Source organism: Dipodomys spectabilis, unplaced genomic scaffold (assembly GCF_019054845.1).
Source record: "Dipodomys spectabilis isolate Male_0828 unplaced genomic scaffold, ASM1905484v1 ptg000102l, whole genome shotgun sequence".
Lineage (NCBI taxonomy): Eukaryota > Metazoa > Chordata > Mammalia > Rodentia > Heteromyidae > Dipodomys > Dipodomys spectabilis.
The window spans coordinates 540,937-555,988 of record NW_024870779.1 but is presented as its reverse complement, the minus strand read 5'-3'; the positions used below and the strand labels follow the sequence as shown (position 1 = coordinate 555,988).

The window sequence follows — 15,052 nt, the reverse complement described above, 5'->3', positions numbered from 1 at the left end:
GCCAGAACTCTAGTCTAGCTTTTTGCTGGTTCACTGCAGCTGGAGTCTTACACACTTCTGCCTGGACCAGCTTTGAATTAACATCTTCCAGGTCTCAGCCTTTTGAGTAGCTATGATTACAAACATTGAGCCACTGGCTCTCAGCTTAATCTAGAATTTTGCAATTGATTTCTCCCCCAAAGAGGATTGTTAATTATCAGAGATGAAATGCTACTCCTGTCATTTTCTTTGCAGATGGAAGTAAATGGTAAAGATTTCTGAGCTATCTTCTTATGCTCAAGACATCTAGCATTAAGTGATTACAATACAGAAAAGATTAATTTTTATTTTTCTGACTTGAAACTTTCTGCAGTCATTGGTAGGCTGGTTATGTATTAGATTCTAGAAACAGTTTTAGGTAACTTTTCTAAAGGTTAGATATTGGATTCTTTTTTTTTTTTTTTTAATAGCATCACTATAGAGCCTGTGTTTTGATAATCTTGTGTGCCACACAGAGCTTGTTTCATTTAAAAGCAAGACATGACAGAGCTTAAAGCTGAGCTAATACAACTCCTGAAGCTTCAAAATATCTCCATGTTTCCCAGTAAGGCTCTACTATTGTGAAACTTGCTCTATTCAGGCATCCAAGTCAAACTGGAAGGTCAAAGAATGACCTAAATGAGAGCCATTGCCTTCCTTGACCTTAGGTTTAATGGTTAAACACGAGATAGGTAAAGAATATTTGAAGAGAAATCCTTGATCTGTTCCTTCCATACACACAAATCTTGACCATCAACTAGCAATCACACTTCTTACTCCTCAGAGGAGTAGTGGACTAATCGTATTTATGAACATGCAGCTTAGCATGGACCAGTCACTGCCACTAAGTAAAATATACACATTCTATCTTGTTTTTTTAACAAGTAATCTACATATTTCAGTTGGTAAAAGACCTGTGACCCACGGCTACTTACTTTTGGGGTTGGTTTTACTAAGACAAAGTGCATCAGGCAAAGTTTTATTGTTCACAAGTAAATAAAAAGTAATACTCTGAAATCCAATTCTCCTCTGTGGTATTTTCTAATTAGTTTTGAAAATGGGTATTTATTGAGTACTCTTTAAACCTTACCATTAAAATTGAAAAAGTGTACAAGGATTCAACTAAAAATATATTATGGGACATAATTTTCATTAAGGATATCTTTATCATAATATAAAGAACTGTTCAAACTTGTATCTGAGGATATAGTTAATCCTAAATCTAGATACAAATTTCAAGTATTGTCTAATTAAAAAACATAACCTGTACAAACACCAAAATTGAAAACACAGTTTGGTATTGTGATTCATGTCTGTAGTCCCAGTTATTTGGAAAGTAAAGGTAGGAGCCAGCATGGATTTGAGGAACAGTTCTAGCAAAGTTAGAGAGACTTTATCTAAGAAAACAAAACAAAAACAAATGTAATAAAAAGGGGATGAAGTTTAAATGGTTTAAAAGCATTTGGTTCAATCCACCGTACCACAAAAAAAAAAGTTTGAAAAATATTATATAGTGATATTATCTGCAGAGTGGAATAGCTGGAAAAAACGTTTTGATTGTCATACTTTTTGCTATAGTATATAACTGGATTAGTGAGGCTCATAAGGACCTCATTCATTAGGTATTTACCCACTTCTGAACATAAACTGAACATAAAGCATCTCCCTCACATGGACTATGAGACTATGCTTACACCAAACTAATACTTTTAAATCAAATGTATACATTTAAAGAGAAAATAATTGATACATATACCAAATAGTTATATATTTACCAATAAACAATACAATGTGTCTTAAGTAACAAAGATTTCAAATATGCTACCCAATAAAATCTACTTTGTCAATTTGAGGTGATTTTCCTTCAATCATCTTAAGACACCTTATCTTAAGCCATTTATTGGAATCATTTAGAAAACCACATATTTAAAGGTTTAAGTTTTTAGCAATTACAAATTATTTTAAATACCAGCTTTTCAGCTGCTAAAATAAAAAGTTATTTTGAAAAATAGAATTCAAAATGAAAAGAAGCAACAATGGCATAAACAAATCAGTAATTCCTTACCTGGCCACACCAGCAGACAACTCAGGCACTACAACCCTTCGACTCCAAGCAACAAGGTCACGTTCTGTGGCTATTTCACTTCTTGGAGCATTACTGTGCATCTGCCGCACTCCCTCAATTTGTCCACTCCGCCTTAGTCCCACATTTGGTGGTGAATGAACTTCGGGGATAGAACTTATAGAGCCTAAGTAAAAATATAATAAAAACTTACAAATCCTACAGACACTTCATTAGTTTGTAATCAAAACTCTATTACCTTCCACACGAAACTCGATAACCAAATCAGAAACTAAACCACCAGCAAAAGTTTAATGAAGCAACATGGTGACACATGCATGTAATTCCAACTACTCTGGACGAGATACATGGATGATCACAGTCAGAGATAGAAGTCATCTGGGCAATGTTAGTGAGGCCTTCATCTCAACCAAGTTGGGAATGGGGTACTTGGCTGTGGCTCTAGTTACTGAGAGGTATAGGTAAGAGGATCATAGTCTGAATTCAGCTTGAGGGAAAAACTCAAATCTATCTGAAAAATAACTTGTTAAAAAAACTAGGAGTGTGGCTCAAGTGGTAGAACACCAGCATAAAAGCAGTAAGACTCTGAGGTCAAGCCCTAGTACCACTACAAATAAATAATGGAAATAAAACATGGTTATTAAACTGATCAGATAAGTTATTAACAGTATGAAATATTGAGCTTCAGGGATTCTATGTAAAAAAAAAAATTTTCTAACAACAATAAAGAAATTAAGTATTTTTGAGAAACCGTTAAAAAAAAGCCAGTATGGTCCATGAGTTTAACATTTAAAGTATACAACAACTGAGGGTGATAAAGTTACAAACATAACTGTATAATTTTGTTCCACAAATTATTGAATGGATTTTCTGGGCTGAAGGTATACTTAGTAGAATGCATGCCTAGCATGCAAAACTGACAGGAAATGATGCTTTTTATGGGAATTTAAGAAGAGTAATCATATTTTTAAACTCATGTATAATTCAAAATCTTATCTTGTGAACACATTTTAGATCATTAAACAGTCATCCAAAATATGATTTCATCTTATAGTCTTTCTCTACTCCTGGAGGTTCACTTAAAGTCTCATCTTACCTCTACTCAAACGGCTGGCATTACTGATACCTGCTTCACCAGAGCGTCTAAGGTCTTGCTCTTGTTGCAGTCTCTGAATCATGCTGTCCAGTGGACTGACCTCTTGGTTTGCTTGCTGACTTAAAACCTGGTTCAGCCCTATGTAACATACCACACAACATGCCAAGAAAATTTCAGTCACTATTTTGAACACTTACACATCCGCCTCATTGATTAGCTCATAGTGAAACCTTAATTTTCTTTGATACAAGACTTAAAATGATTAACAATAAATGATGGAAATAGAAATCAAACTAAAACTATTTTAATTCATTAATAATGCTGAATGTATGTTTGCTACCTTTTACTGTCTACCATAATTCAAAAGTATTCATATTTCTTTTGGTAACTAACTTCATCTTCAAACAACCAAACACCAAACCAAAATAAATGCTCCAAGTCAAACATTTAGAAAGTAGAAAAAACAGAATTTTACACAGTTCATTATTCCTTTGAGATGACAATTTTTATTACCCACTTAAAATTTTTACTTTCTAAATCTATTACATTATGAGACATATAAAAGTGTTCAAGCTTGCTAAATGAATAAAAAGATATATGAGGATTTAAGATATGGAAAATACCACCATGAAAATAAAGAAGAGAGTAATTAATACTAGGCATGGAGGTACATGAGATCTGATTAGAATTTTATGGTAGACTTAAATTGTGAAGACACAAAGAATACGGTGAATTAAATTGTTGGTAAGAAAGCTATAAGGAAAAGAGAAAATTATGTGGTAAGCATGTGTTATTTTGTTTTATAACAGAAAGCTATAAATCAATAGGATAAAATAACTTGTCCAAAGTAACAAAACTAGAATATAGTAAGAATAGTTGAAATGTCTATACATTCTTTTCTGATTTGCTGCTTAGAAAAACTGGCATCTTTGAATACTGCTGAGTGTCACTATATAAAACTGCATACAAATCAATTTATTACAAGAGCCAACATACATTTCTCTTGGCTCCACAAGATTTCTAAGAATGAATTCTATCACAAAACAGGAATATAGTACACAATGATGCTAACTAGAATCTTTAAAACAATTGTTTTGTTCTATTTTTGTATTAACTACTTTTGTCCTTAAAAAGTGTAAAATAGCCAAGCACCAGTGGCTTATGCCTGCAATAGCTACGCAGGAGGCAGTGACCTGAGGACTGCAGGAAAGTCCTTGAGACTCTTTTAACTAGCAAAAAGCTGGAAAGGAGCCATGGCTCAAGTGCTAGTCTTTTTTTTTTTTTTTGGGTCCAGTCGTGGGGCCTGAACTCTGGGCCTGGGCGCTGTCCCTCAGCTCTTCAGCTCAAGGCTAGCACTCTACCACTTGAGTCACAGCGCCACTTCCGGCTTTTTTCTTTTTGCTTATGTGGTGCTGAAGAATCGAACCCAGGGCCTCAGGCATGCAAGGCAAGCGCTCTACCACTGAGCCACCTTCCCAGCCCCTAGAGTGCTAGTCTTAAGCACAGCTCAGGGCCTTGAGTTCAAGCCCCAGACCGGACACCAAAAAGAAAAAAGTAAAATAATGAATAATGAATGAAACATTTTAAAAGTACACACACACACGCACACACACACACACGTATGTATGTATGTATCTATCTATCTGTTTCTTTGTGTTGGTATTAGGACTAGAACTGAAGGTCTTGCTCTTTTGTTTTACTTCTTCACTCATTAGCTCTGTACTACTTGATCCAAACCTCCACTTCAAGCTTTCTATGGTTAAAAGGAAATAAGAGTCGAGTCTCATGTATTTGCCTTCTTGGGCTGGCTTTGAAATGTAATCCTCTGATCTCAAGCCTCTTGAGTAGCTAGGACGATAGGTATCAGCCACCAGCACCTAGCTAGTACTAAAAACTTTTATGACAATAAAGCCAAAATTACTGTGAAAGGTTTTCTTGTAGTCCAGCACTAGTAACTGATAACTATTTCTGCCACTTTACATTTCTAAGAGCATCTTGTAGAAGGAAAGAACAATGAGATAGAATCTTTGTAGTTCTGCCACACAATACTGCTAAATTTTCATCTCTACTTTTTTTGGTGTGGAAGTTTGAACTCACGTTCACTAGGTAAGCAAAATTCTACCACTTGAATCATACCTTAGACCTTAACTTTCATTTTTCAACTTCTAATACTGAAATATCATAGGTAATACAGAATTATTATCTACAATAGCTTCTGCAAAATGTTAAATGAAACACTGTCATTGTTTTGCTTTGCTTCCTGTGCCTGAAATCCCAGAAACATACCTTTTGTGAGACCTAGACATCATCTGGCTTGTATCAGTTAGACTGCAACACTCCAAAGCCTTCCTTCTCAATGTGGTGCTATAAGCAGTATTTGTCTAAATATTTTCCTGGTCAGCGTATGGTCTTACACTTAATACTAGTTGTTCTCAGTTGATGTAGTCACCATGTTGAGACCTAATAACTGCATATATTCCAGATATCCTAGTCTGCACTGTTCTCTCTGGAGGACAGCAGAGGCAATTTCTCTAATACGTCTCCCTTAATCTTCATGTTAAGTAGACTTCTCTAAGTGTTAAGAGTAGGCTTTCTAACCAATGTGTCCATCTTTGTCGCAATTTCATAGCCAATCCATTAAGATTGGTTTGCTCTATTGCAACCAGATTAAATTTTCCAGTTAATCTAAATTGGTTATTAACTCATCACAAAATTTTAAATATTTGTTTTGTTCATTACATCATCTAAAACCTAAATTACCTTGTAATTTTTCTATTCTAAAATAAATTCAACTCATGACAAAAGTAGCCTCATCTTCTTTATGGAGCCTCTACATTATTTCCATATAATATATGGTACATTTATTAAATAAGGGGGAAGGAGGAGTCTATAGACCTTGCACACATTTTAACTGCTATTCAGTTCTTCAACTCACTTGATTTTTCAATAATACTTCAGTAAAATAGCTGTTGGTACTTTTTGCCCTTGAAAGACTTCACTGAGAACAGCCACACTAGTTATAGTTTTTCTCACAAACTATAATATTCATTATAAATTTTACTATAACTGATCATCTCACTGACTTCTTGTCAGCAAAGGTCATGATTAATTCCCTACTGAATACAGCTGGGTATGCCAGGAAGATTTTTCCATAAATGCTGCTGAATTACTAAATTACTCTTCTCACACCAAATACAGAGTTGACCAAATTAGTATGCAGAAGTTATAAACTAATGCAAGTCAAAATTACTGCTTTAAATCTTCAATGTTTACAAGATGATCATCTTATAATTTTTGAAGCATTACTTGAAGAACTTTAGAAAAGATTACTCTTTTGCTCAAAACAATGAAATTAAAGTTTAACTTATTAGCAAAGTTGAAAAAGTAAACTTGTGGTCCCTATAAAAATGCATACCTACCTGAGGAAGTTACTCCCATTTGAGGGATGAGCTGCTCCTCCCTGCAGTTTTCTCGACCTGGAACTAATCTCTGATATCTTGATGGATGAGGATTACCATCAACATCAACCAGGAAAGGAGGAGGCATGAGGTGAGGAGCCTGCTGAGTTTGTTCATCTAATACAAAATTGTTGGCATCACGAATAAGGGGCCGATAATCACTATGAAAGAACATTTGATCAGCTATCTGTAAAAAGAAAGGTCAATAAAAGACTGGAAAATACAAATTTGTCACTACAAAGAACATTTCTAATGAAAAAAAGCAAACACTATACTACATATTATAGTACAAAGCAACAATCTAAAAAAAAACTGTGAGACTAAAGGTATAGCTCAGTTGTATAGTTCCTGCTTCGCAACCATATAACTCCAGCACTGAAGGATTTAAAAAAAGGAATATTCTTTTCTTAAATTAATTGTAATTAAACTTCATCATTAGTGGTATTTGTTTTACAGCAACATAAGCTTTATCTTAGGATCCTTAGAAACAGTAAGCATGGTTTACCTATTATTTCACTATTTTGGATGCTAAGATTGAATCAAGAGTTCCACTCCAGCTAAGCATGTACTTCATCATTTATAGTCCCAGCCTCAAGTTTATATAATATAAAAATAGCACAGGATTTTTAAAACAATAAGTATTTTCATTCACTAAAATTTTTGTGATACCGATGATAAACTCAACCATGACACATCTGTAACTTACTTTAAAATATCATTGCTTCATCTGAAGTATGTTTAAATAATCAACTTAAGTATGTTTAAATAATCAACTTTTATACTAGTCTATCATCAATAGGTAATTTAATTCCTTTAGTCATTACATAAAGGCAGGATCTTCAATCATAAATCACCAGTTGAGAAACTATTTATACACTGGATGAATGTGTATTAGCTATGTAAGTACACATTTCTAAGTTTTCTTCTATGGTTAATATTCCCATCCAAACTACTCTTAACAACCTGTTCCTCTATGGTTAATATTCCCATCCAAACTACTCTAACAACCTAAGAGCTATTCCAAATATGCAAATTTTTAAATAAGGTGTATCTTTTTGTAAAAAAAAAAAAAAAAATCAACAGCCCGATTTTCTTCTTCCTTTCTATATGTAAAAAAAGATTAAGTCCACAGCATTTAAAATAATTCTTCAAGCTTTATGCTGAATTCAAAAATATCATTTTAAAAGTTGATAGTTCCCAAATACTTATGAGTAAAAAAAAGAGACAGGAAATAATAGAAGTAATATTTAACTATCATACTTTACCTTATCATATTTGCTACTGGACCCAAAACCAAAAATTAAAAGATGTCCATGAGAGTCTGTGCATGCAAAATGCTGACCATCAGGAGAGCATTTGCAGTCAAAAACTGCACCATGTCCTTGGCCTTCAATCTGAAATATATTTAATCAACAATCAGAAAACTGCCACAAAAACATTTAAAAGCTGGTTACTACTGTTACTAAAATTTTATGATAAAGAATGCATACATTTTAATAAAAGTGAATTAAGTACAAAAAGTACAGTACAATAAAATTATGAGTATTCATGAAAAATGCCAGATTAATAGACTTAAAAAATAAAGAACTCTATCCACAGACCAGACACAAATCAGGAAATGAAAGAACACCAATCACCCCACCCATAGAATTGCTTCATATTTTTGTCCCAGATTTAAAACATTATTGAGCCATATATCCACATATTTCCACTCATTCATGTCCTTTCTGCAAATACTAACAATATGCAGCAACTGTAGCAAATTCCAACACTTGTGGAAGTAGTAGCCAGAGAACACTTTTTACATGACACTAAATTTCATTCTTCTTGGTAATAAATTCCCTGGTAGTCTGACTCATGTTTTAAATGATGAATTTCAAAGGTTAAAGAAAAGGGTTTCTTTACCTGATAATTGTTTTCTGTTTTCCAGTTCCATTAATCCAGAACGAATGGGTTTCTCCCTGCAACCTGTCAATCAAACAGAGGTGGCCAATCACCACTCTGAATTTTTTGCTCTCAGTGCTTCTTCAGACTATGTTCCAGTTGAAAACTTCTTTAGCAGTATTCTGAAAGAGGTAAAAATTCTACCCTATCTAAGCACATCTAGGGACTGAATTTCAGAAACAACTAAAACAGGGAGTTGACTCCCTAACAAATAATAACTAAGGATGATTTTCAACAAATGAGATTGGGTTTCTGGATTAGCAGAATCGGAACACACACACACATTATCAGGTAAGAAATACCTCCTTTCTGTTCCGGTATCCACTGATCTAGAACAAATTCAGCTTTATTAGTAATATGTCAGAAAATGCTTTGAAAGAGAAAGTGGTAATTTTCTTTAGTAGTAAAAATTTGGCGTAAGAATGGAAGTATAGTTCACCAAACAGAGAAGTGAGTTAAAATTCAGAAGAACTGTCAATTTCTCAAGGAAGGTATGTACTTTGGTTAAAAGAGAAATTATCACTATAAAAGGAAAGGCTCTGCCTAAGAAGTTAATGTAATACCACAGACAAGACTGTCCAAAAGATAGCTAAATTTTCCTTTGGTTGCTGAAAAGAAGAAATATACACAATGGTACTTATCAACACTGCTTTGTAAGGTGCTAATGGAAAAGACTGGATTTTTCCTAAAATATAATAAAAAAAACTAGTAAACTTATCTAATGTCTTATAACCACAAAATCATAGATAAGCAAGAAAATGAACTCTAAGTGAAACAGGATTTCTCAGGTATAAAGAAAAATTGTAGGATAAGATAGCAGAAGAAGGTAATTGATTTTAATTGCTCTACTTGAGAATAATTAGAAAACAAGCAAAAGGCACAGAACTTTTCTCAGGCTGAGAAGTACATGCAAAAATGAAAGACCATAAGAAGAAATGCTAGGGTTCAAGTTTTTTAAGTTTACATTTCAAAAAGTTACACAAACGGTTACAAATAACCATGGGAACAAATGTTTTCCTCTAAATAGAATTTTACATAGAAAATTTAGAATTATAGATTTAAATTCTTCTTAGTTATAGTTTACTTTTTGAGGAAAAAAAAATGATAAAACACTTTATAGATCTAAGGCTTCCCAATCTACAACATTATAATAAGTCTTAAGATTTTTAAGTGTATGATGGTATAGAAAAAGCGATTAGAAAGTGGTCCAACTCAGTAATAACAAAGGAAATCTAACAGACTTTTGTGTGATGTTTAGAATACATCACATCTGTCAATGTGGCTACATTTAAGTTAGTAGAACTCTAAAAGAATATTTTGGGAGAGCTAGAACTTACAAAGCTTCAAATAAGCAAACACTTAAGATCTTTGTGTCCTACACTGCATTCTACTCTGAATATGGAAGTATATTACTAATTTCTTAGTGTAAAGTTGCTGTTTTACATCTAAAGTGACTTTTATATGAAAACAAAAGTACATTCCAATCTAATCAGAAAAAAGGAGAGCAGCTCTGGGGCTCACACCTGTAATCCTATTCAGGAGACTGAAATCTGAAGATTTCACTCAAAGCTAGTTCAGGCACAAAACTGGAAGTAGGAATATGGCTCAAGAGGTAGAGTGCCAGCTTTATACAAAAAAAAAAAAAAAAAAACAAGCAAAGAGTGAAAGGCCCTGAGTTCAAGTCTCAGTACCATCACAAAGAAGTAGGGGCATAAAAAATACACCATTTAATCACTATTCACTTAAATATACATTAAAAGAATCTACTCACCAAAAGGTGCTTGTGACCTTATTAATTAAAAAAAAAAAAACATATTGGTGTGGGTATGTATCTCCATGGTAGAACTTACAAACCTTCAAGAAGTTAAAAGCCCAGTGGTAGAACACTTGGCATGATTTGCCCCACATGAGCAAGATCCTGAGTTCAGTTCTCATCACTACCAAAGTAGCAAACAAGGTATATTTTTGCATACAAAAAGGTATTCAGGATACTAAACACTCACCTATGAAATGCTTTATCTAGTTGATGCTACATTTTAGTTGTCCTATGTGATTAATAACCTGTTTTTAGAATGTGTATTATAGCTAAAAAATGGTATAGCTTATGCTAGTATTTACTGAATACAAAGAATGCAAAAAAGTATAAAACAGAAATAAATAATAACAAATTAGACAAATTAGTTCTCTCATAAAATTAAGTATTGTTGCTGTGTATTACTTAGGCCATGTAAGGCCACATAATAGAACATATATTAACACTTAAAGACTAGCTGAAATAATCTATGAGATAGTATTTAACAAGTAATAAGAATTTCAGAATCGGATGCCTTATCCATTAGGCCACACGGCCATGTGATAAGTAATAAGAATTTCCATACGAGTAAGTAAAAGAAAGTAAGACATGTAGTAACTGTGATATTTTGTTTTGCATTTCTAAACTAGGATGGGATAACATTAAAATCATTGGTACTCTTATTAGAACATTGTCCCATTAACTCAAGAATTCTTGAAATATTTTCAAGAAGTATTACAAACATGCTAGTGAACCTTAAAAAGATTACAATGAAACTGGGGATGGAAGCACACACCTGTAATCCTAACACTGGGTTGACTGAAACAGGAAGATTGGGAGTTCAAGGCTGGCATGGACTACAGAACTATTCTGTCTCAGAAAAAGTTAAATCAATACAAAAATATGAGGAGTTTTGGTGATGGCAGAATTTTTCTATTTATGGAAAAACTTTTTTTAAATTTTTGTCAAACAGAAAAGGTGAATAATTAAAGGACATAGGAATGAAGTCAAAGAATGTTAAGAGCCACTGGGCGCCAGTGGCACTCGCCAGTGATCCTAGCTACTCAGGAGACTGAGATCTTAGGATCACAGCTCAAAGCCAGTCCAGGCAGTAAAGTCCGTGAAACTACACAGAAAAAGCCCGAAGTCATGCTGTAACTCGTGGTACAGCACTAGCCTTGAGCACAGAGGCTCAGGGACAGTGCTCATGCCTTGAGTTCAAGTCCCAAGACTGGCAATAAAGAATGCTCTCTACTAGTAATGCACAAATCATCTAGTATCTCCAAAAAAACAATTAAAAACATGTAAGTAGTCACTAGAGTCTCTTATCCAGTTCCAAATCCTAGTGTTTGATGTATTCTGAAAGGCTTGTTTGAAGACCTGAATCAATCTGAACATTATATTAAAAGCATTAGAATGAAGACTAAAATTACAGGCACAAGTGTTTTAATCATGATGAATATATATTTAGATGTTTAGACTGAACATAGGAATATATTTCTAGAGAATCTCAACCCAAAACACAAGAAGAAAGCTACAGTCTATCTTATTAGAAAAATGTTCACATCTGTAACTAGATGTGAATAAACAAAAAACAAACTATCATAGGCTAAAAGAACAGTAGAAGATATTCCAAAATTCAAAACTATGTCTTGTAAGACTTTAAGAATTTTATAAAACTCATATACTGAGAATCAAGTGAACACAGAATGCTAAATGTAAATTTTGTATAATCCTTATAAAATCTTTCCTACTATATATAATGAACTTCAGGATTTCAGCAACAAGAAGGAAAGTAAATCTATTTAATATATAATAAATACAAAAAAAATATACTATTATGTATGTGTATGATTAAAATATACCTTGAGCATCCTTTTATCTTTATTATCGTTATTTGTAAAGAAGGTCTTTTGGGGGAGAGGGGATGTGGGGGAGCAGTACTGGGGTTTGAACTCAAGGCCTGAATGCTAGCCCTGAGCTTTTTAGTGTTGAAGGCTAGCCACTTGAGCCACAGCTTTTTGGTGGTTAACTGGAGATGAGTGTCATGAAAGCTAGTGGCATAGGAGGCTCATGCCTGTAAATCCTAGCTACTCAGGAGGATGAGATCTAAGAATCGCGGTTAGAAGCCGGCCAGGGCAAGAAAATCTATAAGACTCTATCTCCAATTAACCACTCAAAAACTGTAAGTGAAGCTGTGGCTTAAAGCAGTAGAATGTAGTCTTGAGTGAAAAAGCTTAGCAACAGCACCCAGGCCCTGAGTTCAAGCTCTACAACCAACAAAAAAATAGGTGGCACAAATTTTCCAGCTTAGGCTGGCTTTGAACTGAATGAGATCCTCAGATCTCAGCCTCCTAAGTAGCTAGAATATCTTAAGGAATACAAACTATTCATATTTCAGCAGTCAAGATGGGTAGAAATAATTTATTACATAAAAGTGATTTTGAAAAAATAAGCCCAATTCTCATCCAAAGGAAAACATTGTAAAATAACTCATCTTCACAATCACATTTCCCCTTCATATTTCCTTCTCTTTTAACCTAATGGTAGCATATGGTGTTTGTCTAATACATTTATCTACTCTTTATAGAGCTTTGATCTCTTCTCCCTTCTGCTATATATGAATAGTACTGAAAGTTTAGTTCTATGCCTTCTACTCTGCATTCTCTATCTCCATGAAGAAGAAAACAATCTATACAATCTATGTATGGAAAACATCAACATTTATTTCTCTCTGTTCCTATCATCTCTAGTCTCCAAATGCTGGCTGGCCATTTCCTTATAGGTAGACCAATACAACCAACATAAAAAAAAACTAAAAAGTAGTTCTCTTTTACATATTTCCCTCAATATTACTGATGTCAAGCTCGGGCTCACCATCCTCAACATATTCATTAAATGCTTCCTACTTATCACTCTCCTGTCCCAAAGTCTATTTCAGTCACAAAGCACTAATCTTACAAGAATTTCTTCCTGTTTACCTGTGATTTTTCCTATCTGAATGACTAACATAACTTTCCCAACAATTTCATACCAAAATACTACTAGTAACAACAAAAGTACTGTTCTGTTAGCTAAAATTAACCAAAATCACTGGTGTACACTGATACTTAACCTTAGGTGATTAAAGGCCAGTTCAATTTATGGTTTACACTTTACACCTTTTCACCCATCATTTCCAAAATCTACTCCAAACAGACATTCTAAATTACCTCATGAACATCTTAAAATTCACATTGTTTACAATGTTTCTTCCCTTTATAAAATTTATTCTCTTTCTTATTGACTCAATTGCTATTTACTTTTGAAGACAAATTTCTATTCTTCACTTGAATAGACTTTTCTGAAAAACTAGCCTGTTGTTTTCTTCTTCTTTTTCAGGTATGTTGAATAACTGACATCTTAACAAACTAGCTAAAAATCAAAACATCTTTCTCTTCTTCAAATGTCTGCTTAACACAAAATAAGCAATCAAATAACTGCAATCAAAATATCTTCAATTGTTTACATTCTAAATAATTCTATGTACTTTCTAACTATGATAGCTCATACTTGTGATGACGGGTCACAAAATGTCAAATTGGCACATCAAAGTAATTTATAAAATATACTACAACAAGCTTAAGAGGCAAATTCACACTTATGGTAAAAATCCTAATATATGCTTGGTATCAAGATATAGATGAAAAAAGACTAAGGAACTCCAGAAACTTGAAATGATAATTCCTTATTCGGAGAAGATGAAACAAAGACTCGAAACATTCCAAGCATTATGTAACATGATATTATCTGATGTAGGTAGGAAGCAGAAGAAAAAAGCAAAAAAGAAAGGGAAGGAGAAATAAGAGGAGAAGAGAAAAGAGGAAGGAAGAAGAAAAAAAAGATACTTGAACTAATTCACAAGAGATAACATGATGTGTGCTATTCCTATTTTAAGCTTCCTTTTCCCTTTCCTACAGATACATAAGTACAACTGTCTAAAACTAAATATAGGTCACACTGAGAACATGCTATGTCAGAAGAAGTATGCATGTGCAAAAATTCTGAGTGGTAGATTGGCAGCCTCTGCTTGTTTGGAACGTTGCAAGGAGAAATATATTGTTCTGGATTAGTGGACACTGGAACACTTTTTTAAATTGTCTTTCAAGTAAAAGAGAAAAGAACAATTATAAAAATAAGGAAAACTTTAAACAAAAACCATTATTTGGAATTTACCCATGAAACAACAGAAGTAAAGCAAAAAATCAAATTTAGTAAAATCATTTTCTAACAAAAGACACTGTACCCTTCAATTAAAATAAAAACCAGAGAAAAGGCAAGTATAGTATGACAGAAATAGAAATATATGAGAGAAAGTCAGAAACAGCTAGGACTGTAGAGAAAGGAAATAGCAAGAGATAAAGCAAAAGTGCCAGAGAGGTGAAAAAAACTACAAACATGGGGCCTAAAAATCCCACTCTAAGTGTCTTTTATTTGATAATAGTCAAAGGGTCTGATGCTAAGAAATGAGGATGTCATATTTTATGTCTTTTAAATCAGTGTTCATTTAAATTTGTTAAAATCTTAGTTGTACAATACGACAGGTAATTCAATAGGGCAAAAAGACCAAAAAGTAACTTTGTTTTTTGGAATATATAAGGTTGTAAAACCTAAATCTGTAT

General features: G+C 33.5%; 1 protein-coding gene across 2 annotated transcripts in view; it reads right to left on the bottom strand.

Moving 5' to 3' along the window:
* LOC122113987 (pleckstrin homology domain interacting protein) overlaps nucleotides 1–15,052 on the bottom strand; it is a 103,938-nt gene that overhangs the window by 40,191 nt on the left and 48,695 nt on the right. For both annotated transcript variants that reach the window (XM_042687124.1, XM_042687125.1), the window contains exons 16-19: nucleotides 7,921–8,049; nucleotides 6,617–6,842; nucleotides 3,198–3,335; nucleotides 2,084–2,267 (exon numbers count right to left, since the gene is read on the bottom strand). In XM_042687124.1, the coding sequence (XP_042543058.1) occupies nucleotides 2,084–2,267; nucleotides 3,198–3,335; nucleotides 6,617–6,842; nucleotides 7,921–8,049 (677 nt within the window). The remainder of the gene's footprint in view (nucleotides 1–2,083; nucleotides 2,268–3,197; nucleotides 3,336–6,616; nucleotides 6,843–7,920; nucleotides 8,050–15,052) is intronic.